Here is a 25,967-nt window from a genome sequence, read left to right as displayed (position 1 = left end):
TTGCACGTGCTCCCTCTCGGTCTCCCTTTCTTTTTCTTTTTCATTCTTATCTTCGTCTCGTTCCGCCCTTCACGTTTTGCTCCTCTCCTCCCATCTCCGCCGATTCCTCTGTCGGCACGCTGTCGGCGTATATCTGAGCTGTCGCGAAGCCGTTGCGGATCTTCTTTTTTTACTCTACACAGCGTGGCATCCCACTTACTTGCCCTTTTTTCCCTCTTTTTTTCCTCTTCCTGGCGTGACCGCTATTGTCTTCTTTCAAGGCTTCAAATTTTTTGCCACACTACGGCATCTTGCAAGGCTAGAGTGTAGACTTCGGAAGACTGTGTATTAATGGGAATCTAGCCTAGCTGTTTACTTCTATTTTTCTATCCGAGAGAGCAAGTCACAGGCTCGGAAAACTGCCTCCAGAGGTTCCTTAATAATCCGGTTCCTGCGTTGTGCGTCTGTTGTATGTTCATCGCTCGCTGCGAAGGCTGGTGTCGCTTGACAAAGCTTAAGTTGATAATTACGATGACGATGCTCTATGATTATCTTTAATGCAATCCCCTTTGAGACGAGGCGGCGAAAAAATGGTCGCCTATAGTCTGATTGAGCCGATCAGGTTTAACTACATCTATTGCAGTATAGCATTCTTGCCCACCTCGGCTTTTCATTATTTCTCGTCGCTAAAACCTCCATATCTGTGTTGTACAGCAACATACACCTGTGACGAGTTCCAGAGTCCCGAACGTTCCAGCGAACCGACCTCGCCCTGCGCATACCACGAAGAAACGCAGCGCGATGTCTCATCTTTTTGTTTTGTTTTCTTCGCTACGCTCGAAATAATACCCACGACTCAGCGTTCGCTGGCGTCGCCGCAGCGGCTCCGTGGCTATGGCGTTTTCCTGCTGACCGAAAGGTCGTGGGTTCGAATACCGGCTGCGGAGGCCACATTTCGATGGGGGCCCAAATACAAAAGTGGGCGTGTGCTTACCTTTAGAGGCACTTCAACGAACCCCAGGTGGTCACAATTGATCCGCAGCCTTTCACTCAGCCCTCATAACCCCCAGTGTAGTTTAGGGACGTCAATCCTCACAATGTAATTTCTTTTTGTCTCCGCTTGAGAACCGCGCCTCCTGAGTTTCTGAAAGCTGGTTTCTGGTCCCTTCTTTATTATTTATTATTTTTGCTCTTCACGCGTGCTTCGGTTGCACAGAAGCCACAGCGACACTTGATGTTCGTACATTTCGAAATGCTGCACGAAACACTTAGCGCTGTGTCTTGGTGACGTTGTGGCGGCGTGGCACTCTAGAGGGAATATATAGCGTCGTCTTTCTAAATTGCGTCGTTTCTCGCACAAAGCTTCCACTCTCTTAACGTCATTTCAGCTCTTCCTAAGAAGCATGCTTTCAGAGCTGTAACACCCCGTACAGGCTTTCTCTATATTGCGCCCATCAACAGGAGTTTGGCGAGAACATTGAGTCCACTACTGGAAGAACTGGAAGAGCGCGGAGTTGGGAATATGTGCAGTGGCGAGGATGGCGCCAGACCTCTTCTGAGAAGTGATGCGAGTGCGCGAAAATTATCGCTCTTTCGCGACAATTTTTTGCGTTAAAATTTCATACGGACACCCTTAGCATCAGTTCCCATGCACCGCCGCATACCATTCGTTGCGCACTGGCGCCAAGTCAACGCGTTGTTGAAAAAGCAAAGCCATTCCTTAAAAATGATTTTGAGGCGGGAAGCAATATCCGAAGGCACCTAGCGAAACATCAGGCCGAGACGCACAGAACCCACAGCTTTTTATTACACTCGACTACGAACCCCAAAGCTTATCAAAATCACGGCGACAGGCGTCAGTGGCTGACAACCTGAGTACGAACTGCAGTGTAAGCGAAAATTTCGTACTAATCTCTCACTCTACTCAAATAAAGGTATCCTTGCGAGAATTTTCAATGCAGCAGCGCAAAAAAAAATCTCATGTCTAGGCTAAAATCCCCATCATACAGGATAGAAAAATACGCACAAAACGGCTGCTAACCCGCAACTCCAAAAAAACATCAAAAGACCTCGCTTTGCCAAACAGTTACGCACACATCTAACATTTTCCGCTGCAGGTTAGTTTGGTTGCAAGTTAGCGCTGGCGTTTCTTCTGTCTGTTTTCCTATCCTTTCAGTCGGCGATGCTTTATTTTTGGCTATGCTACACGAATTGGCCCGCAGTTCCGCATTTCAGAATGCTAGTACCTCCCTCCCACCTCCCCCTCGTTTCGCTTCGGTGGCGCTGTCAGCTAGAATCACTTTCGCCGTGCTTCACGGCAAAGCCGGCGCAACGGTAATGGCCCTGACAGGTCGTCTCTATTCGTAAATGCGCCCTCGCTTGTAAAAGTGTAAAACGCGCCGAGGTTTGTGACCGCCGTATACGATAGAGAGACCGCGCCACGCGGCGCGTTTTTGTAAGCGGCCATCGAAAAAAAAAAGGCAAGAGCACTGCGACTGCCGCCAGGTAAACGACTCGCTCACCTCACCAAACGTGACGTGTAATCCCTTTCAGAGCGTTGTTCTCGGTGCCTGTCAAGCTTCACCCAACTAGCTCGGGACCCGGCCGCCATAGACCTCGACATTCTCGTGACGCTCGAAGAGCGCGTCGCGTGTAACGATGACAAATTATTGCCAACGATATGGGTCCGCGGCTGCGATTTCTGCCGTTCAGCTTCTTGCCGTGAAAGTTCTACGCGGCGACAGTTAGCGTAGAAGCGCTAAAGTAACGTCTTCGTGTGTTCCTGAACTCGTAGTTATTCGAGATGAGAGGGCGAAGAAGAGAAAAGGAAATCCCCCGCAGTCGGCGGTAGGGAAGCTTCGTTGCTGGGGCAAGTGCGAAAATGATGGGAAATTCCTGCTGGAGTAACGCTGTCACGTGTTCGATTCGGTTTACGATAGATATCGCACTCCCGGGTAGAGCGTGACCGCATTTCCTACGCAGCCCGTTGGATGGAGTACATACACCATGTAGTTCGTAGTCACGGGCATAAAGACTTCCTTCAAGAAAAAATTTACTGCGAAATTCTTCTAAAGCAGTAACTTTTCGTCCCTTGCTGACTTCATTAACGAGAATTTTCCTTCTCACCACTGAAATAAGTTCACATTTCCTGTGGAGAATGTTCTATGGAATGCGTACCATGTAGTATGTAGTCAGGGGTATGAAGCTTTGCACCAAGAACAAATGGAGCGTGACGGACTCCTTCCGGGACAGTAGCGTATTGTCCCATACGTGACTGCATTATTGAGATCTCTCGTACTCCTCATTGAGGTAGTGCACTCTTCCTATGAACTATACTGCATGGGCCACATACCATAGAGTGCGCACTCCACAGTCTAAAACTTTGCTCCAAGGGCAAGTGGAGTGCTGTGGACTCCTCCTGAGGGAGTATCTTCTTGACCTCTGTGCGACTGCGCTTTGGAAAGTTCCGAGAATTTATTCCCTCAAAATTAGTTCACGGTTCTCTCCTCTGTTCTTATAGTGTGCTCTGTAAGCCAGACGTGATTAGAAGTTTGAGTGCCATGCCATCCCCCAAAACTCCACTCTGTCACTCAGGAAAAAGTTGCAAAACAAGAACGCAATGAAACAAACATAATTTCGTCTATAGATATGCTAAAGCATTCATGAATGACTACTTAAAAAGGCTAAAAGTTAATGTTCTCCATGCATGCGAAAGATTTTGCCGTAGCTCACTTCAGGTGATTGTTCTGTTGCTTGTATACAGGCTGGGGGGTAACTTTTAAGTTTACGTAATTTTTAAAAATCATCTGTGGCAAATAGCATAATTATTGTCCTTGAGCTTGATTATTAGAAGAGGCAGACATTACTAGCACGCGAAATTGAATTGACTTAAATTGCATTTGAATTTGAATTTATTCTCATTGAACAATTATACAGGGAAGGAGTAGCGACAGAAAGCTACTGAGATCAATAGCTTGATGGGATGGCTGCCTCTCAACACAGCATCAGCAGTTTACGCATACTTTTCGTGCAAATGACTGCTTTTACACACATGTACGCACAATGATTTCAAATCGAAACACATATTCAAATAACAAAAATTTCATAATTACTTTCTAAATTAATTACTTTATGGCACATATTGCAATGTGCGAATTGTAGCCGGTGAGCTTGCAAGACGTATCCACTTGAAATTAATTTCCAGTATGAGAGCAGTTTCGAGATATTATTTTCCGAAGTGTGGAACGAAATACGTGAGCGTTCCAGTTATTTTTGTGGTGGGATGCATAGAAAGGCCTTTTGTTAAAAATGTAAGTGGAACGTAGTGCATATTTAGGGAAACTTTGATGGCACTTATCTCCAAACTGGCGTCATTCTGGAAATTCATTACAAGTGGATACGCCTTACAAACTCACCGGCTACAATTCGTGAATTGCAATATGTGCCGCGAAGTAATTATATCAAAAGTTAACTAGTGAATTTTTGTTAATTAGTTGAATTGAATATGTGTTACGATTTCTCGTGCAAGTAATGTCCGCCTCTGTGAAAAATCCAGCTCAAGCACTAGAAATACGTTATCTGCAACAGGCTATTTTTTTTAAATTCCATAGAACTTAGAAATGATCACCCTGTACAAATATTGTGAAGCACAGCAAACGATTTTGTAGTCAATTCAAATAGTGACAGTGTCTTAGTACGTTCAAATCACTCTCTTTCGCCCCGTACACTTGGGTTGCCTCATCAATCCCTTCCAAATTTCTAACCTCGGAAGGTTTTGTAAAATCCACCAAACTATAACACGTTCTAGCCGTTATAGAAACACTGAAATTGCAAAACTTTATTGATCAGTAAAGCGCTAACCTCCCAGCAATCTTTCTATACAATAGTATTTCCTGGATAGTATAAGCATGGCGTATGTACTGTGTTCCTTCAATACAGCCAACAGAAAGGACTCAACGAAACATAGCAATATTCATTGCATCTGTCTCGTGTAAGCTTCTGTAGAGCACAATTTGGTCGCACCAGTTGTGCACTTAATAAACTAATTAAGCTTTATTTCAAATGCGGCATGTGTTTTTTTTTTTTTTTTGGAGAGAACGTTCATGCAAATTATTTTTTTTTCTAAGCGAATACTTATAAAAGTCCTCATGAGCTTCCACCAATCGATGCAACGCTCGTATAATTTTTTTGAAGCTTTCAACCAATTATTCACGGGGCGTTTAATTAAGAGAATTGCAGAACCCAATAAATTGAGAATATTTGCGCATTAAGCTGCAAGATTCGTGTGACGTAAAAGGACAGAATAAAGGAGGGATCAACCACACGCAAGCTCGTTTTGCTACTACACATTGGGAAAGAGAGATGAATGAGTGGAAAGAAGGGAAATAGGCGTAAGAGGAAGGGAATACTGGACGCACGAACAGGGCTGTACTACATGCTTCAAATGGTCAATAATGCTAGTCGACTTCGCAAGCTTCAGCAATGCGTGTCTCAGAAGCTGCGTTAAGTACACGTTGATTCTTCGACGCCTGCTCAGCGATGAATTCTGCTTCCTTTAACTTTTTTTGCTCTCCTAATGCAACACATATCTGTAAATTCGTCCCTCCGCCTCATACGTTTTACTTATCGCAAGTATCCACCATAACTTAGGCAATTTGTTTACAGTGTGTTTCGTCAAATATCGTGCTGGCCACTCCAACGGTGTCGCTTACTCCACGCATCCATTACTGACTTACTTACTCCTGTTTCCACGCCACTCGCATCTTCCTCACGCAGTAGTCATACAGCAGTCGTTGAAGTATTTGTACAAAAAAATAATTAGTTAGTAATCATGCGGGCTACGTGCCGACGATGTATTTTGATCAGTTACAGTTTTCGAATGGTTTTAGTTGTACAGTCTGGCAAGTATCCTCTGCTTTGTCGAAGCACGTACGGCGATTCAGTGGTGCCCAAGCTAACTGAGAATACCCGCCAGAGTGCTGCGTTAGCTAACCGCGGAAAGGTAACTGGCCCGAGCTCCAAGAATCAACCGCATACGAAAAGAGGCCCGAACGAGACCCTGTACGCTGCAAACGATACGCGTCTCGGCTTTCCCGCATACGCCACCGGACCTGCGGTGAAGCCCACGCGAACGTTCTCGTTTGTATTTTTGTGGTGCCCGCGGAGTCGGGTCTGCGCTTTGTTTACGCGTCCGGCAGGCCCACCTAACCGCGCGGCTCGCTGGCTAATAAACCTCGCCGGCTGCGGTTTGGCTTGGCTCGCGCCGAGAGGCCAGCGTCAGCGGTGCGGAAAATACGGCTCGCCTGCTTCCGGCCGCAAGTGCTGCTCGCGACGCGGATAGATGGCGCTGGGAGCGAGTAGGGGTGGTCCGGCGTGTACACCGTTGCGCTGGCGTTAGCTGGCGTCGGGCGGCAGCGCCCCCTGCGGGGGAAGTAGCGCAGTTTGTGTGGAGCGGCCGCCGTTTAGTTCGGCAACGTCTTTCAGGATGCTAATACGCGTTTAGTTTCATGTAGAGGTACGATTATTTGTGAATGACTCGCACAACCAAAAACTTCGTTGCTGAATTATTGCAACGCGCTACTGGACAAACGCTTGTCCAGTGTCGTATTTGTCCTTTCGTTGTGTCCGAGCGTCCTTACTTCACAGTAGCGAGCTGCAATCATACGACACGCACAACCAACCAGCCCCTTGAGATTACGGGACGCAAGTGGCTTGCGTACGCAAGAACTAGGGGCCACGGTACTGCACGTGCGCAGACGCCTACGTCTGGGTCTGCGCATGCGCAGTACCGTCACCCCTAGTTCATGCGTACGCAAGCCGCTTCCGTCCCCTAACCTAAAGCTATCTAATAGCTCTTCTAACAGATGCTTCGTTGCGTATCTCGAAGAAAATATTCGTTGAATGCTAACATGCTGCCAGGCTGCAGAATTCGCTTTGTCTTCGTCGGCGGCTCTGTGTTCAGGGACCTCGCGTTTTATTTTTTATTTTTTTTTTACATTTCTGTGCATAAAACGAACACTGAGAGCTTCATGCCAGCACTAGTCGGTGTCATGCGTACCTTCTCGCCGTTTGTCCTTGGTATTCTTAGATGAACGTTGCCATTTCTAATGCAAAGTTTAGCGATTTTTCCATGAAGATAGGTGCGTCGATGCCCGTCATAAGCTTCTGATTCACTCGCCGCACTTACAACAATGCATTCCATCAAGCTGTCAGGGTCTTTAACTTGTGAAAATCGATGGCGAGGCCGTTGTTGTTACTGGAAGCTGGGCCATGAACTTCAGATTACTTCTGCAGCTCAACAAAACAATAGGCTGAAAAATCTGCATTCATCAGAGTTCTCTCGTCCATGTAGTCTTCTTTTCTTTCCTGTAACGATTACCGTATATGCTTACCACCGTCCCCAAACTTTCTATCTTGGTCCACCCATTCGATAATTTTCTAATAGACCACCCACCATCCTCTCTACGTGTTACAGATTGAGACTTGCTGTCTTTAGCGGCGACAGAAAGAAAGAAAAACTTAGCGCCCTTCCACTCTGTGAAGGATGACCAGCGAAGCTGCGTATGTGGGCCCCTAATGACGAACTGCACCTCCGCCGCTGGTTGGCCCGGCATTGCACTACCTTCGGGATTTTTTTTCTACACACGGACACGATAGTGGCGAAAGTAGCCCTTAACAGCTCAGCGGTAAAAAACATGCACTCGTTCCACGTGGCCACGCGGCTCCACTTTCCGACTAAAAACATCTCCCTAACCGGTGAAAACAGAAAGACAGCTCCTCCGTTCAAACGAGTGCTACCCCGCAGCTCACGCCCGCCTGACCACGAAACGCGGCGGGGAGCTACGCCGCAGTCGCGTACGGGCCAGTGGCGCCCCTATTATTCACCGAGGGGCCCGCGTGAGCACCGCTGCCTGACGTCGCGTACTGGTGACTGCGCTCCGCTGGCTTTGAGATGGCCGCCCGCTAGCCCCTCCAAAAAAAGCACGTGGCCGAAAGGATTGTGGAAGCGAGGGAGGGGGGAGGCGAGCGAGCCGGGCTCCGTCGTCGTCGCCGCAGCACACGTCACCCGCAGGTATAGCCCCACTCTCGCGAGAGACGCCGAGAAAGAGCGAGAGCCTAGGACGACGCGGTGCGCGAGACACTTTTCTCCAGTGCTCAGCCCACCAGCCACTCGGCAAGTCCCGCGCATACGCCTCGATGCTGGTCGGTTGCCTTTCTCTCGGTCGGCTGCTCTCGGCGCTCACGCCCGAATATTTCCGTGCAGCACCAGTGTGAACCCGAGAGCACATTATACACTGCACTGTTATTAAGATAATGCTTACGACGTTTGCATATTTCGTCAAATCGTAACGACGACCCGCACGGTGGCAAAAGCCGTGCTAGTTTCGATGCTCTGTTTCCCGTTTCACCTCCTCTCATGGCAACAGTAGTCGGAGTCAATATTTTCACGACATCCGGGTTATGCCTGTGAATCGTTTATAAATATACCCCGTTTGGATTTCGCCCTATTTGATACTACGTTGAGAACTGAGAAAACAATAACTCAAACATAAGTCACCCGCGCGCGACTGTTTCTTTTGTGCAAGTGTGCTCACTTGTAAAGTCGCACTGACAGGTGCTCCGTACAAAGCCCGGTACAGTCATAAGGAACACGCTCCACTTTTTGTTAAGCCATTTTCTTACTTTTGCGGCTAAAGCGTACTTCACTGCCCTCTTCGTAAAGTTTAGGACATTCCCTTCGAGAACACAATACCCAAAGCAGTGCCCTAGGTGGCCCGGCACCGCACGGGTAAAGGCGATGCATTCAAGCGACGCTGTTCCAAAGACAGTGACCCACGGGATCCCTTCGTTTAGCAACTCGAGCCGAACGTAATTCACACGAGTCCTGGTGCATGTTCCAATTACAAGGACCTTGGTGTCATTGTAAAATCATATTTCCGTTTCAACCCATAGCTGCACAGTTCCTATAAGCGATACGCACACCACGCATTCATCATCACGTGGGATTCGCATTCCCTATAGTTCAAGCTGCATAGTTCTCAATTCAACATCGAATGCCTGTGTCGTAAAGTAATTCGACAATACCCCGACTAGGCGAGCTAGTTTATACACGTTTCGGAAGGAAACAGCTTCCATGTATAGTTCTTGTTCTGCGTCCCGATTTTCGCGTTCCTCGCTTCCAAAGGAAGTAACTTGGCTTTCTTGGAAAATCTGCGTTCCACGCATAATTTTTCTCGTGGTTGTACGTTCTGAAGTAGGGCTCTCAGAATGGCACGCTATACTACTCGCAAGAGCCTCAAACCGCACTCAGGATGAACGATGCAGTGCCAACGGAGGATACACTTCGAAGAGCCCATCTCCAGCAGCCAGCGCAGCTGACAAGGCAGGTCTTGCGCGAGCTGTCAGCTCTAACTGTGCTGCACGGAATTACCCAACACACTGCAACGCTGGCTTGCGCCTGTCCTGGCTTCGGAGGCCCGCCTAGCAGAGCGTGCACAAACCTCGAGTCCTCTCCGAGACTTTTTTTTCTTTTTGTCTTGTTTTACGTTACTCTCTTTTCTGTCTATGCAAACCAGGTGGCTGCGAACAGCGGTATCCAAACATGGCGTGCGAGAGAGTTTCATGCGGTTAACATCTAGCTTGAGAGAGAGAGAAGTACACGTGACGCGATGCAACGTTGTTTTCGTTAAAATATTTTGTTCTTGCTTTTGTTTTCCGTTGTAGAGAGATTGAGAGAGCAAGAACATTAGCTCCCGATGCTGGGCACCTCGCGCGCCAGGTTCGTGATGTACGATGGCTGGTTCAGAATGTTAGAACCATGTGCGAAAGTTTAACGCTGGAAGTAATTCTTTGCCTTCCCGCTAGAGGACGCCCAACTCGGCCGGCGTGTCCTTCGAAGACGGAGAAGGCAAGAGCAAAATCATTTTTGAAGAAAGACTCAGGACCGTGGATAAAAATAGATGCTCGTCTAAAGTGCACACGTATTTGTACCTGAAAGCGGGGACAAGGAATGGAGGAAGAGGCCAAGAAAGTTGGCAACCAAGCACAGGGTACTTGAAAGTGTAAGTAGAGAACCAGGAGTCATCAATAAGAAAGCGACAGAAACATTAACGGTGAATTGGATACAAAGGATAGAAAAACGAAGAACATGGAAATTTTCAAAAGTGCTAAGAAAGATATCGGGAAGAAAAATCTGAATGATAACGCAAAGGGTCCTTGCTATTTGAGGCGTTTGCTATTTGGGGCCCGACTTCATTGCCCCAGGACAAAAAACATACCGGAGAAAATATGCGATACAGGATGATGCACGTGTGTGCTGCAAAAATAAAAAACAAGTGCGTGAACTACTCAGCGCATCGCGATGGAATGGTAAGACATACACCCGGTGAGACCCGTAGTGAATGTCGACCTTCCGAAAGCGTTGGGTTTTAAAGAAGATGGAAGTATTAGCTGGTCAGCAGTCGCAAAAGATAAGATGCGTTTAGAGTATTGGGAGGAAAATAGCAAGGAAGAGATTGATAGAACAGGATATTGTTACAGTCAGAAGTAACTCTACAAGGGAGATATAGATATTTTAAGGAAGAAAGAAAATACAGAGAGATGAGCAAAAACGGTAGACCGATAAGTATGTATAGATTGCCTGATCAGCGCAAGCAGGCTAGGTGTATGTCACCGCCCCGTTTCGAATCGGGTGTCAAAAAACCATTATCATCATCATAATAACCGTCATCATCTGGTCCGGTATGGGAGAGGTATGGAAAGGTCAGAAATGCAAAGAACTAGCGAAAATTCACCGACGACTGAAGCAAAGGTGTTCCCTGTCTCCGTTGTCGTTTACGCTGAAATTGTATTCTCAGAATGGACACGCTGCCATTCTAAGAGCTTCAAACCGCATTCAGGATGAACGATGAACTGCCAAGGCAGGATGGTAGTCCGAAGAGTCCATTTCCAGCTACGGGCGCAGCTGCCTACTGGAAAACAATTAATTACGTTTTTATTCGCCTAACATCTGAAATTGGCAAAGGGCGCAATGGAATGCCCCCGGGGCTGATGTATGCGGACGACATACACCTGCTCACGGACAATGCAAGAGATTTGCGGACACTTACGAATACGTGTGCCAATGCAGTGACGAGTGTAGGCCATAAATTTATCACAGAGAAAACGGGAATGATGATATTTATTGAAGACGCGAGTAATTACGTGATATCGATTCAACAACAAGTCGTACCGTAATCAAGCAATGTAAATACCCAGGTGTATACATCAGCGAAAGAAAGGCCACGGAAATTACTGCCTCCGACCTGTCCTTCCTGTACACTTTCGCCTCTAGATATAAACCAGTTGGTACCTGGTGTAAATGAGACAAACAGTCGCTTGCCACTGGCCGCGCTGCTACAGACCACTCTCCTCTACTTTGCCTAGAAATGTACTGAGCACACCCACATCTACACTGATGCCTCAACCACCCGGGAGACTTCCTCCTGAGGCCTTTATGGGCCCTCAACAAGACAAATGCATTCTTATCGGCTGCAGCGGAGGACATCCTCAACGACAGCAGAGCTTCACGGCATCAAAGAAGCTGTACTCTATATACAGCGCTGAGCGCCTGACCATAGAGCGATTTTCACTGACTCAAAAGGGGCACTGCAGATATTGCGTTGTCTATTAAAAGAAAACAATGATCAGCCCATTTCTTTCTACATCGCGTACTTGCATCACTTGCCATTGCATCAGGCCACTGTATCGAATTTCAGTAGATGTCTGTCAATTTCAATTTCAGTAGATGGCCACTTCACTGGTCAGTGGTCAATTTGAGTAGATAGTCAATTTCAGTAGATGGCCACTGTCACTACGTCTGATGCTTCCCAACTAGCTATAAGATTTTCTTCTGAAGAAAAGGATGGGCTCTGGAGCTTGTCCCCCCACCATAACCCTTTCCTTTGCCAAATCGACCCACATCTCAGATCCAGACTCCCACCGAACATTACTCGCCATCTGGAAGCTTTATGTCATCGCGTTCGCCTGAACACCGCTTATGGAAAGGGCTTACGGTACCGCTTCGGTCAAGTGACAAGTCCACACCGCAACAACTGGGGCTCAATTGAATCCGCGGAGCATATTCTGTTTGAGTGTCGAGCGTATGCCGACGAGCGTGCGTTCTGTGAACATTGCATGCATTCACTTACGCAGAGACCTTTATCATTTGACTGGGTCTAAGGCCCTTTGGCCTTCCGGAAGAGTAGGCAGGCGTTGTGCCCCTCTCGGTGGCAGTTGTCAGATTGCTCCCTACCTGTTTCCTTTGCGTGCTTGTATGTTTCCACATCTAATAATAATAATAATAATAATAATAATAATAATAATAATAATAGTAATAATAATAATAATCACGCAACAGAGGCATGTGATGAAATTTTTATTTACATACTTATAAAACATTGGTCAACTCGACAAACTTTAGTTCTATTCTGTCACCTCATTGTAGGACACTGCATACACTGAACGACCCTGCCATTGCACGCTGTTGCCCATGAGTCAGAAAACTCAGTGTCCATTTTTTTTTACTTATACCTTTTTTTTTGCGCCTCTCTTCTGTTTTTCTCCCCCCAATACCATTCCCCGCTCAGAGCAGCATGTCAGCGATGTCTATACGTCGGCTAAAACGTCTGCCTTTCATTAAAGGGTTCTCTCTCTCTCTGTCCTACAAGCGTCAACCAAGGTAACCTAAGGATGAAGGGTAAGCGGAATGCAGAAATTATGAAACCTACATCACTTTGGTGCTACAATAAATATGAGCGGGCGTGTGTAACCTGGCAAGGGAGTAATGGTGCCAGCCATTCTGCCCTTAAAGTCAAACATCACGCCCGGGTGGGAAGTTAACCGAAAATCGGTAGGCCAGATGGCTTCTAGAAGCCCGCGGTAAAACCACAAATGAGGCAGTGCAAGGTGACATGGGTCGGGCTTCTTTTCAAGCTTGAGGAGTGCAGATCAAAATTAGTTCTGAAGAGAGGCTCGGGAACGTGGATGAAAGAAAAAAAAAGGACGGCTAAAGTGCACAAATGTCTCTACCTCCAAAGTGTGGACACCGAGTGGAGGAAGAGGTCAAGGATGTTGGCAACCAAGCACAACATGAGTGGAAGTCTATAGACTGCTACGCATGTATGATTAGCTCGCATGATTAGCGTGTGCACGCTATATGACAATCTGTCGTCGCCTTGTTTTGAGAGGGATGCTAATATAAATCATCATCATCATAATCATCATCATCATCATCACGTTAAGCAAGTTCAGGGACTGTCTGTCGTCACCCTATTTCAAAGAGAGTATCATAATAAATCATCATCGTCACCATCCTCATCATGTCGCGTGTTCTTTGGTTCAGCTGTCCGTTGTGGATACTTACTGCATTTTCGTGCTGCTTCAAACTGTAGCAACCACATGAACCACATGAAGCGTTTGTCTGGCATATTCTTGCCGTGGCGCCGCACACTCCATTCTTTTGTTTCGCACAACCACTGCTCCGTAGCGCCGGCCGAAGTGCGTTCTGCCTTGTTGCGTTCAGAGAAATAGAAACGTCGTGACACGTGTCGAGACCTGTAATACCGGCGACGTTATTGCGCCACGTGCCATTCAACGCCGGGCGATGTAATTTCCAAGAATACGCTTGCAATACGGATCTGGTGGTTGACGTTTGTTAGACCCCAGTGGCTGGTGAAACAAATGTTGGAGGTGGTGTACGCCAGTTAGTTTCTCGTCATTCTCAATCGCCGTAATAGTGGCGTCCTCTCAGCTGACCTGCGACCACGTTGATATTGGCTAAGGCTGGACGTCGCTGACAATTCTCAACCCCCAACACCTCTCTCTCTCTCTCTCTCTCTCTCTCTCTCTCTCTCTCTCTCTTTCTAACTTAATCATTGATTGAATTTGACGTTTTTGACCATGACGCCTCATCAGAAGAACTTTTGTCACACCTTGCGCTTTGTAAGCAATGGTTACCGATTAGGAGAATGAAGTCGAGACGGGGGGAAAAAAAGGCTATCGCGCTCGAGGCCCACCTTATGCATCCGGCCTACAAAACGGCTCAGGATAAATGAATGTGTGACGTTATTTATTTTTTAAAATATGCATTCATTTTTCTATTCTTCGAGCAGCAGCAGTGGCTGTGGGTTCGCTTGGGTTGTTTTATATCGCTGCATTGTGCGATGAAAGAAGCGCGTGTTTTCTATAGGAACAACAAAAAGCACGCTTTCAACATTCGCCGGCCTTTTGTGAAGACGGCTGCGGCATATATGCGACGCATTATTGCCCTCGCCTTCAGTTTCGTCTTGCTGCATGATTCCCTACGGCGTACATGTCAGAAGCCTTCCGGAACCGGCTTGGAAAAAATGTTTGTTGTTCTTGTGTGTACAGGGCTCTCTACTTGCCCGCCTCGTCAATGTCGTGTCGTATGTCGTCGGACTTGACCTTTCGCCGCGGAGCGACTTCACGTGTCGATGATTTTGTGAAGCGGAACCGCGCGTTTCAGAGAAACGGAGAGCACCGATGCTTCGGCAGAAAAGCTCGGGGCATTGGCATCCTGCGCACGTAAGTCTGAATTCTCTTTGAAACGGACAGCGAAGCATCATATATATATATATATATATATATATATATATATATATATATATATATATATATATATATATATATATAAACTTTATTGCAAGGGCAGGCTTCTTGAACCCAAAGGTGGGTGGCCTCGTTAGTTCAGGTAGTCATGGCTCGCTGCCGCCGTTCGAGCCCTGTTCATCACATTAAAAAAAAAAAAATTGAGGACGCTTCAACTTCGCCTTTAAGAGTGGGTCGCGATAGGATTCAAAGATCCCTGACTGCTTCTCACGCTTCCCGGCAGCTGGAGCGCATGTAACCCTAATGTTTAACGGCAAACGCTTGCCGCGAACGCTATGCACGAAGGCGAGCTTTGTGGTGGAAACACGGCCTCTTGCGTTAGCCGCGACGCGGCGGAGGCGAGCGCCAGCTGGAGGTACTGCAAGCAACCGCGTGCGCGCCGCTCCGTGGCCCCCGAGACACCCATCGCGCCGGCGCGCGCAAATGGCCTACGCCGCGGCCGGTCTGTGCACGCCGCGACTGGTTTGTGTGTGTGAAGGCGCTTCTTTGCGTTTTCGCGAAACGGAATTATGTTTTCTCGTATAGTGAAATTAAAATCCGAGAGCTGTCGTGTCTGGAGGTTGTGTGTAAGTCATAGTTTACGATTTCTCCACGTATTTTAGCTTGAGAAATTCAATTCGTTCAGTAAATTTCTTGCGTCGCATGAAGGAACTGAGTATGGGTGGCTCAAAAAAAAAAATCGCTTTGTCGGAATGATGTCCGACGCCGGCCGCCAACACGGGACACCGCCGTCGCGTTTTCTACGACACGGGCTCCTAACGCTATCGGGTCAAATGTTCGTTATCGGGTGATGTTCATCATAGCGGCTCCATGTAGCGGCAAGACAAAGAACCCGTCGGTCGTTCGGTCGGTCAACCTTCGTACTGAAAAGCGCAACGACAGCTATCAAAGTGCAGTAATAGTAAGGAAGCAACGCCGTCTAGAAAGTGCATCAAAACATTTATAAGGAATATTCTAACTGCACTAACGCTGTCCAGAGAGTTAGATGGGGGGGGGGGGGGGGGGGGGATTTAGTCAGAAAACGCGGAGAGCTGGGCCTGAAGTAACAGTCGTCTTGCCTGCTGCGCTCTATTTAGAAGGAGGGAGAGAAAAGGACGGGTATGACGAGTGATGATAATGTGGATGGACAGTAGTATACGCGCACTCATGTGCGAAGGGCTCGTTCACAGGCCTGAACCTAGGCTAGCGCTAGCTAAGCATTCTAAGAGAGCCTTGATGGCTCAATTTGTTGACCTTACATCAGGCAAAGCGCCAAGTAGCACTTTTTCGCTCAACGGCCAGTTGTTGCTTGGCTCTAACGAAATGGTCACGGCCTGCCGTTCACAGTCATAACGGGGACATGCTACAATTACGTGCCCGCTTTCTAAAGTACTGTAATCGACTCAGCAGCGACATAAATTGGGCCGTAGTACCAAGTAGCGGAGCACTTACGAGGACTCACAAGCGCAAAGTATTCAGAACGCTCTAGCCAACTTTTCAACGTTTCCGGTCGTTCCCATGTGGACCCTACTTAGGCCTACTAGCCCTGCTTTGCGAAATTTCCAGAAAGCAGATTTCTCGCTTCGTTTTATGAGAGGAATGTCCTCGCCACGTTGTCGGGCGAGGTAATTTAGTTTCCGTGCAGGGACCGCGAGCAGATGGAGATTACCGAGACCACAGTTTCGTAATTGAAAAAACAGAAGTGCTTCAAGGAAAAATCACCGTGAGCCGGTACCTCGCAAAAGTGCCCTGAGAACGGGGCGTTTAACTCAAAAGTAGCGCGGATAGCAAAGAAAACAAAATGAAACGAATGAACATATGGAAGCAAATAAAGAAAGCGTATGGTATTTACGGTTCAGTGACCCCAACCGGCATTTCGCCGCAGGTACTTCTAAAGGTAAGAACCCCACTCTTATTTGCACAAACGTCATTCTTCTTTTACCCGCGTGGTAGCTTAGTGGCCTTGGCGTTGCCCTGCGAAACACGAGGTCGCGGGATCACATTCCGGCCCCGGTGACTGTATCTCTATGTGTGTGCGTGCGTGCATGCGCGTGTGTGTATTTGCGTGTGCGTGCGTGTGTGTGTGTGTGTGTTTGCGTGTGCGTGTGTGTGTGTGCATGCATGTGTGTGTGTGCGTGTGCGTGCATGCGTGTGTGTGTGTGTTTGCGTGTGCGTGTGTGTGTGTGTGTGTGCGTGTGTACGTGTGTGTGTGTGTGCATGCATGTGTGTGTGTGTGTGTGCGTGCATGCGTGTGTGTTTGCGTGTGCGTGCATGCGTGTGTGTTTGCGTGTGCGTGCGTGCGTGTGTGCGTGCGTGTGCATGCGTGTGTGTGTTTGCATGTGTGTGTGTGTTTGCGTGTGCATGTGTGTGTGCGTGCGTGCGTGTGTGTGCGTGCGTGTGTGCGTGTGCGTGTGTGTGTGCTTGCGTGCGTGCGTGTGTGTGTGTGTGTGCGCGCGTGCGTGCGTGTGTGTGTGTGTGTTTGCGTGTGCGTGTGCGTGCATGCGTGTGTGCGTGTGTGTGTGTGCATGCATGTGTGCGTGTGCGTGCATGCGTGTGTGTTTGCGTGTGCGTGCATGCGTGTGTGTTTGCGTGTGCGTGTGTGCGTGTGCGTGCGTGTGCATGCGTGTGTGTGTTTGCATGTGTGTGTGTGTGTTTGCGTGTGCGTGTGTGTGTGTGTGTGCGTGTGTGTGTGTGCGTGTGCGTGCCTGCGTGCGTGTGTGCGTGTGTGTGTGTTTTTGCGTGTGCGTGTGTGTGTGTGTGCGTGTGCATGCGTGTGTGTGCGTGTGTGTGTTTGTGTGTGCGTGCGTGTGTGTGTGTGCGCGCGCGAGAAAGACAGCGGTGCATAAGATAACGATGTGGCCACCGTGGGGAATAAATACACACATTGTATAGAGCTGTAGGCTGCATAGAATGAAAGTAAACACAATTGTACGCATCGCCGTTAGTTGTGTATATATTCTAACGCACACCGCTTGACTAAAGTTTCGCTTCGCATAATTTTCAATACGTGTTTTCGCTCTGCGTAGGCAATTAGGTTAAACGTTATATCACATGTGCTCACTGCGTACTTGTTGAAATGTACTTATTGAAACTCTATTGCCTTTCTACCGAATGTTTGCTGCTCCCAGTTGACTTATTTGGTGAGATGTTATGGAACATAATGCATGACTTTCGCAAGCGTTGTAGAAACGGAGGGCAAGAAGAAAAAAAATCTGGCGGGAACCATCTCAGGATCACCTCCAACGGTAATGCGATTAGCATTGAAGCAATATAGCAGCCGCCATATTGCCACCGCCATGTACGAGGAGCGTACTGCAAGCGGACTCCTCTTTTGTGCTTCCCTGTGGACACGCTGCGCCATCCTGTGGCGCCAGCACGAAGTGCGCGCGTAGTGCGTTTGGAAATATATATTCATACAAGATTGTCTCAAAATATGTGGTGAGGGTTTCATTCCGTTTAGCGCCGGAGAAATTTTTAAAAACTTTTTCTTTTTTGTCACTGTAGAGCGGCACATACTCGAGGCCCCACACCCAGTGATCCGAGTTGGCGTGAGAGAGATTCATTGAACAGCGACACGTACCAAATGGTACATACACAGCGACCCTACTTTCCGGGAGATAGGTTAGATACAGACAAACGGTACTTACGGTAAACTGCGTGAAGTTCCCGTAGGATGCTGATATCCCATTAAAATTTGCACAGTGATCGGTTTCCAATTCGGTTATCTCAGCCATCGATACTATAGCCACTAGACCTTTTGACTACCCAGCAACCCAGGTTGGTTGGGAATTGGTTAGAGCCAGAGATCCCGTAAGTGCTTGAAGTATCCCAAAAGAAGCATATCTCATTGAAAGTTATGAAACAGTGGTTATCTGCTACAATCGCAATACTTTGAAGAGTTAATGTATAACGATGCTCTTCATTCATTCATTCATTCGATCATTCGTTCGTATCGCTATTGTTCAACCAACAAAAACTGAAGAAGGCGAAGTTTTGTTACTTTCCACGTACCGGGCTTCTGCGATCAGCACGTGCACGAACTTCTTTCTTCGCAAGTAGAAAAAGAGAACGATGCCGGCGTCGCAGCGCGGACGCTAGCCCGTTGCATCCGGCTCAGTTCTCTTCTGTAGTTTGCGCCCACCCCCCTCCTCGGCACGTTAGACGGGCCCGCTGCGTCTGGAACTGAAGGTACGCCATCCTCGAGACATCCGCGAGTTGATACGCCTTCGCAGTTCAGGCCATCGAGAGGCCCGTAAGCTATGTTACTCGTTGTTGTCGCGAGACAGTTTTCGACCACTACGAGAGCGTAATTGCCCGTTGCCTCTTGCGTCCACCAAAGTGATTTGCTGCCGCGACTGTTCTTTCGCAATTTTTCTCTGTGTTCACGTGCTCGTTCTTGTAAGCTAGCGCCAGTGGAACGACGTGCTTTCTTGCACGAGCTCGCATTTTATTTCCCACTTGTAAGCAGAACGTGCTTGATTGTGCACTGTTAAACTTTATTCCGATATCGATGACCTTGCTTGAAAAACTGCTTAAACCACATTTATTGCTTTAATGCTAACCTAGCGGATGTGCTTCGGTATTTCCTTGTCGATTCTAATTTTTGGTTTTTTTTTCTTTTTAAACATGACTGTCTTTGTAATGACGACCTGCTATGCTCGCAACTGAGAGTGGCAGCATTGGAAATAAAATAAATAAATAAAAATATTTTGCCTAGCTGCCCTAACTTTCTACTTCTTGCTTCTCGAGAAACGTGGCAATAATTAACAACTTCCTTGTTTCATTTTGTTCCACAGATAATCGGAACTGGACCGGGAAGCTATGAGTAAGGTAAGTTAAGGTCCAACTTTTTTTAAACTATTCTTTGACTTCATATAATCGCGTTTAAAGATGTCAGTGCTTTCTTCTCGGCTGCCTGACTTGCATTCGCAGCTAGCAACATTGCAAAGAATAAAAATAAAGGAAGTTGCGTGGAGGAACAAGGGTTAAATGATGTCTTGATTTTCCAAAAACATTTGCTGTTGTTTCTGTCGCCTCTACAGTCATTCTATTCTCGATGAACACGGTGTGATAACTTTACTGACTTTTGTGCATGAATACTACTCCAGCTGAATTCAAGTAGTCTATGCGTGCGGCGCGATGCATATGCATGTAAAAAAATATGTGGAGATGTCAAGTGGATTAGCTGGCCAATCAACCAAGTTGAGGCTTGGTAGTCTCTGCCGGCAGTCCGGTAGACTCTGCCAAACCGGTAGTCTCTGCCAAACCGGTAGTCTATGCCAAACCAGTAGACCGGTAGTCTCTGCCAAACAGTCAATTTACTTCATAGGCACAGCACGGCTGCTTTTGACACGGACGGTGCACTGTTAATCCAAAGAGCCCAGGGATGGAATTAACAAAGATTTTCCGTTCGTAATTGCAGCTTGCCATTAGCGGTCCGACTTGGCGAATATGACTAACGTCATGATTGCCGGCAGATTCTTTTGTGAATACGGTCCCTGATGTTTCTGAGGGCTATTTCTACTTTCCCTGCATTTTTCTTTCTGTGGGTGCACTTTAGAGCTCACAGAAATCTGCTCGTGCAAGCCTGTTTGTAACATACACACACACACACACACACACACACATATATATATATATATATATATATATATATATATATATATATATATATATATATATATATATATATATATATATATATATATATATATATATATATATGCATTTTTGCAAATGTTTCGCGCTGTAGCTGGAATATTTCGCAAGGCAGTCTGAATGCACAATTCTGCCGTCTTAGAGCTAATAGTTCCAACTAAATAACTTCAGCAATTGTGTTACTACGCGCCCTGTGCACAGTGTTGAGCAGATACGCACACGGAATAACGACAATATTTGGCCCGCGTTTACAAAATGTTGATTTCTTAATAACCATGTGTCATTGGCCGACAGTCTTTGATATCTTACGTTCGCTATCGCTATTGGCTGGCATTTGTTCTTAAGAATCAATCTAGCGCAAGAATTTCTTCGTAAGCGTGGCTCCTTGTAAGGAGACTAACAAGACCCCAAATAAAAATACCGGTTGTTTATGATGAACTGTAACCATACCCTGCATGTTTCAACGCAACTCGACACCGTTCTTTGACCATGTCGCTGAGGACTACTACCGCAACAGCAATCAGCTTGAAAATAAACGAGTTCTCTTTTTTTTTTTTTTTGGGGGGGGGGGTGTTAGAGATATCATAAACGTGGCTGATATATTTAGTAGGTCTTCATTACTAGTTGCTTATTTGGTTTTCCCTATTGCTCACTATTGCTTTCCAGACGACACGCAAAAACGCTCGGAATAATACCACTGCCCCACTTACGATGATCTTCCCGCCACAAAACATGCCGTTCAAGCGTCTGCACCTGGAGCGAATAGTAATACCTCTGCCACTCGAGCGGTATAATTCGCCAATGAAATATATATATATATATATATATATATACGCATACAACGCCATAATTACTTTGTTTAGCTCAAAACAACGGACACAAGAGAGACGACAGTGACGTGTGCATGCACAGAGAAGTACAACTCCTGTCTAGCTGCAGTCAAGGATGCTCTACCTCTTATTTCAAACGTTTGTTTCACAGTCGCACATACCCATTCCAGAGGATTAGAAAAAAGAACGGGCACACACACCTAGTGCAACATACCTAATGGCTAAATGAAATAAAATCAAGTAACTCAAGAGCACATTGAATATAATGGGCTATTCCATTAAGAGGTCAGCGTGCTGTAGAGATACCTATGGGCAGACATTATACGTTCAGGTTTTACGAAGGAATTGATTTGTACTATCCAAAACAGACGAGCGCTTACTGGCACTCCTTGGTCGGTCGGCATGCAGGAACTTATAATCCCGTTTGCTCGTACTTCCATTCGGCATGCATGTGCCCTGTAAGTGCGCTGAATGTGCGTATCTATATATCCACAAATGTATCCCACGAGATAGCTGACCGGTTATGCGATGCACAATAGTAGCGCAGCAGTAGACACGACAAACCCGCAAGGGTAGGCGAAAAAAGACAGAAGTTTAGTTTTGAGAAACACGCAGATCCAACGCAATGTTAGAATGTAAATTGCACGAATGGTGTTGTAGTTAGCGAGGCAGCAGAAGTGCTGCCTCGCTTTGTTGTGATCGAACTGTCAAGTGTGAGACATTCAGGCGTACGTTCCCATGACAAGAGGATTAGCCTCGTCCCAGGAAAGGCTGTTACGGTAAGCCTGGACATCGACCTGTCAAGCGTGAGAAGCGTTCAAGCGGGCGTCCCCATGTCGACGTAATGGCCCTCTTCTCGGAAACAGCGTCGACCCTTTTGTTCCCCGAGCGGACACAAAGGGAAGGACGAAGGGAAGAAAATCCGAAGGACTGGAGGTCGTCGACGACAGAACCTGACGAAAGCACTAAAACTTCCACAGGCTCTCCACAGGCTCCCCAAGAAGACGTCGACGACCACAAGACCGCAAGGGGAAATTCAGGCCGTCTTGGCCCCTGTATGTTTGACCTGTCAAGTGTGAGAAGGGTTCAAGCGGGCATCCCCATGTCGACATAATTGCCCTCTTCTCCAAAACAGCGTCACCCCTCTGTTTCCCGAGCAGACACAAAGGGAAGGACGAAGGGAAGAAAATCCGAAGGTCAGTAGCTCGACGGCAGAACCTGACGAAAGCACTAATACTTCCACAGGCGCCCCAAGAAGATGCCGATGACCACAAGACCACAAGAGGTTATTTAAGGCCGTCCTGGCCCCCGTGTTAATCAAAACCGCTCGAGACTCGGATAAGAGTCAACACCATGTATCAATGAAGTGAATACAATCTTTTCTGCTTTTTGTTCATGATCACGATGCCCGACTTTGTCGTCATCTTCCGATTCTTGCGGTGAAGACCCACCTCACCTGGTCGTCGTGATCGTATCAACCTGTAGCTGTCAGCTTGACGAGAACGAAGCTGACGTGTGATGCTTTAGTGCACATGGAAGTGTGCCCAAGGCTCGTCTCTCTCTTCTCTCTCTCTCTCTTTCTATATATATGTATATATATATATATATATATATATATATATATATATATATATATATATATATATATATATATATCTTCCCCATTTTCCTTTCCACGTGTAGGGTAGAACACTGGGCAAAAGTATTAACCTCTTGACCTTTCGTTCCTCTCTTCTCTCTCACTCTCTCTTGTCGAGGCATCTAAGGATAACCCCTCGTGTCGCAGTGGGACACACCCATATTGGTGGATTGGCCAAGAATAGGCAGATACCCAGTGGCAAACGATGTAGGTGGCGCATACCCGGCGCCCCAAGTAGTTGTCTATCGACAGGGCAGCAGCCGACACCCTTTTTCGAAAGCGATAATAATGCCGGAGCATCCGCTAGCTTAGCCGAATTGAAGTCAAGCATGCTTTTGAAGGTATGTGTGGCAGCATTTTGGTCTGATTTCCGGAGCTTCATATTCAATGACCATGTGACGCACTCGAACTTGCTTTTGCGACAGGGACATTAACTTTCATATGTCAATACGCCAACGCCGGTTGCATGTTCACGGAGTCGCTCGCCAGTTCACATAGCGGGTGAAACGTGTTCGCGCGGACCGTAGTAAATGCGAGCGCATTTAGAAACTGGAACTTGGAAACTGCCGCCATCTCTTCTGCGCACCAAGGCACCTGCCTTGGTGAGAAGGTGCCCACAAAAAAAGACATATAACGCCGAAACTGTTCGTATATAAGAGCAAGTACCAGCCAATCATGATGTTTGACATATTATTACGAAAGGCGGTGCACGGAAAATGGCTCTTACGGACGGAAACGTATGTGAAGACTCGCCGCATCTCGGACGCGCCTATCACGATCGCGCATGCGACTTCCTCGGTTCAGCGACCACATCACCGACATGCCAGATGCCTCATCCAGATGCACAGAATCTCTCGTCGAAACCGCAGCAGCAGCCGCTGTGACTCGCCCGCAAGTTAGCCAAGCTGGGCGACTGCGCTACTAGCGAGGTTGTGCGGGTGTGTGTGCGTGTGTGCGTGCGCGCGCGCGTGCGTGCGGCATATGTGAAGGAGGGGTGTAGAGGCGGAGTGGAAGCGCGACCGAATCGAAATTCAGACAGCGTCTGATGGCCGTGAATAAGTCATGTTCCGCGCCGCGCCCCGCCAACCTCCGCGTGCAAGTGAGCGGCCGACCGACCGAACCAACCCGCTCTCTCACTCGGGCGCTACAGGAAGCAACACAGCAACGGCCGCCCAACCTCGAAGCCCAACACCCGGCAACCCCCCCTTCCCTTTTTTGCAAGCGCAGGCTCGCAACGTAGCCGCGCTTGGAAACGCGCTGTCTGCGACGGCACACATGCACTGCATAGCACGTACTGCCGCCACCGCTACTGTGCGGGCAGGGCCATACTGCGCCTCAGCAACTCCGCGCAGTGCGGAGAAGCCTAGGGCGTGTGTCAGCCAGTTCGTAACGAGAGAGAGCTGCATGATTCAGAGAAAGGGAAAAAGGCTCGCCTATTGTGCGCCGCTTATCGTTCCGCGAAACTTGCATTCTGTCGGCATAGTGGGCAGGGTGATCAGAGGAAGGCGGTCGAGGAGCCCTTCTTCCGACTTCCCGTTCTGCGATCGGCTGACGCGATCCGCAGCTTTCACTGCACTGCACCGAGGTTGCGAGACGCAACGCAGCGCACAGGGGCAGGCAGTCGGTGCGGGACGGCAGAGGATGAAACTTGTAGGCCCCCGTGCAGGCAGACTACTACTGTTGCCGAATAAGCGGTGAGGAGGAGGTTAGGAAAGGCGGAGAGGAAAGATACCAGAAGGTGGTGAGGTTTCTGGTGGGGCGAGCCGGTCCGTGGGCGATGCCGGCTCCTTTGCAGCCGCGTGGAATTATTTCGTAGGTAGGCGGCAGAGGCGAGCACGGTTTTTCTCTCTGGCTGGGGCAGCCAACATCTAGCATTCGCCAGCGCATGCCTTCGTCGGGCGTTAGTTTTTGACCTCGTAAGGCCCAATGCGGTATGAGAGAGCTGACGCGAAGGACGGCGCATGAGGTGGGTAGGATGGAAACAAGGGGGAGGGGCGGGTGAGTGACATGTTTTGCGTTGCAGGTACTATAGAGTATCGTGGCCGTTCTGTCGAAAGATTGAAAAAATAACAGCAGCATTGTTTGTAGGAAAAGTGTAAGCTAGAAAGAAGCCTGTAAGAAGTTTTTGCAGGTAATCAATCAATCAATCAATATGTATACTTTATTTCAGATGCGTAACGATATATTTTATACAAACAGAAACTGACAACACACCCTGTTTGCATGAGAGCATGTAACCGAAAAAAGTTTAATACAAGAAGGGAGTTGGGAGCAGCGCATTTCACATGCTACTGTTTCCCTGGCGTCAAAGTGAGAAAGCTAACGGTAGTACTCGTAGTATCAGTGGTAATATTAGTGGCATTGATTGCAAGGAAGCTAAATGCCCAATAGGAGTGCAAAACAAAAGACAAGGCAAACAAGAAGAGTAAATTTTAAAAAAAAAGAACACGTGACAGGAGAAACGAGAAAAAATACGCAGGAGCACTGACGCCGTGTGCGAGATGACAAAGCCAAGAGAAAAGAGAAACAGAGAACGTGAGGAGATCGACCCAAAACTCCACCCCCTGCGCTGAATTATGAATTAAAGCTTGGGCCGTCTGTCTGGCATACGCACCGCTGAATCGAACGTGGTTTCGTTGACCTATCCCAGCCTTCTTTTATTTCTTTTTCTTTTCCATCCTTTGCTCACCCACATACTTTTCACCTGTCATCGTTTGTGCCGTTTTCTCCTGCTTTCTTTTTTTTTCATCCCCGTGGTAAGGCGCCGTGGAACGTGGCAGACAGCAATGACGCTGGCGTAATAAGTAAGCAGTGGCTTCTAGCGACGTGACGCGCGAACGGGGCAATAGAATACGAGTATCGCTGTTTTGTTGCTGTTGCTTTTTTTTCTTTCCCTGACATCCCTAAATCTCTTCGCATGCACTGAATGCTACTGCATATAAAAAAAAGAACTGAAGCCGCGCCGGTACTCGGTGTTTCGGCAGCTTCCGCGGCAGCTCTGGTCAAGCCGCTAAGTCGGAGTCAGCCGGCTCTAAAAACATTTATCAAAGAGGCGTGCGAAGATTTTTGGGTGGTGATGGTGATCAGTTGAAGGGTAAACGTGAACATGGAGGTCTACTTGATGTATAAGTGGTAATTCAAGGGCGCGGCCTTGACGGCAGTCAAGATTACCACCGTTTTTGTAGGAAGTCTGTGATGTAAAAAAAGAAAAAAAA

The 25,967-nt window shown here is 47.6% G+C and overlaps 1 protein-coding gene across 7 annotated transcripts in view; it reads left to right on the top strand.

Moving 5' to 3' along the window:
* Nucleotides 1–25,967, top strand: part of LOC126528194 (uncharacterized) — a 322,242-nt gene that overhangs the window by 222,558 nt on the left and 73,717 nt on the right. For 6 of the 7 annotated variants that reach the window (XM_050176073.3, XM_050176074.3, XM_050176078.3 and 3 more), the window contains exon 4: nt 19,422–19,455. In XM_050176073.3, coding sequence (XP_050032030.1) covers nt 19,447–19,455 — 9 coding nt within the window. In that variant the 5' untranslated portion in view covers nt 19,422–19,446. Of the gene's footprint in view, nt 1–14,318; nt 14,563–19,421; nt 19,456–25,967 lie in introns of those variants that run through there. The other variant, XM_055069182.2, reaches the window with a different exon arrangement.

This window comes from Dermacentor andersoni, chromosome 9, assembly GCF_023375885.2.
Source record: "Dermacentor andersoni chromosome 9, qqDerAnde1_hic_scaffold, whole genome shotgun sequence".
Classification (NCBI taxonomy): domain Eukaryota; kingdom Metazoa; phylum Arthropoda; class Arachnida; order Ixodida; family Ixodidae; genus Dermacentor; species Dermacentor andersoni.
This window is presented reverse-complemented; position numbering and strand designations above follow the sequence as displayed.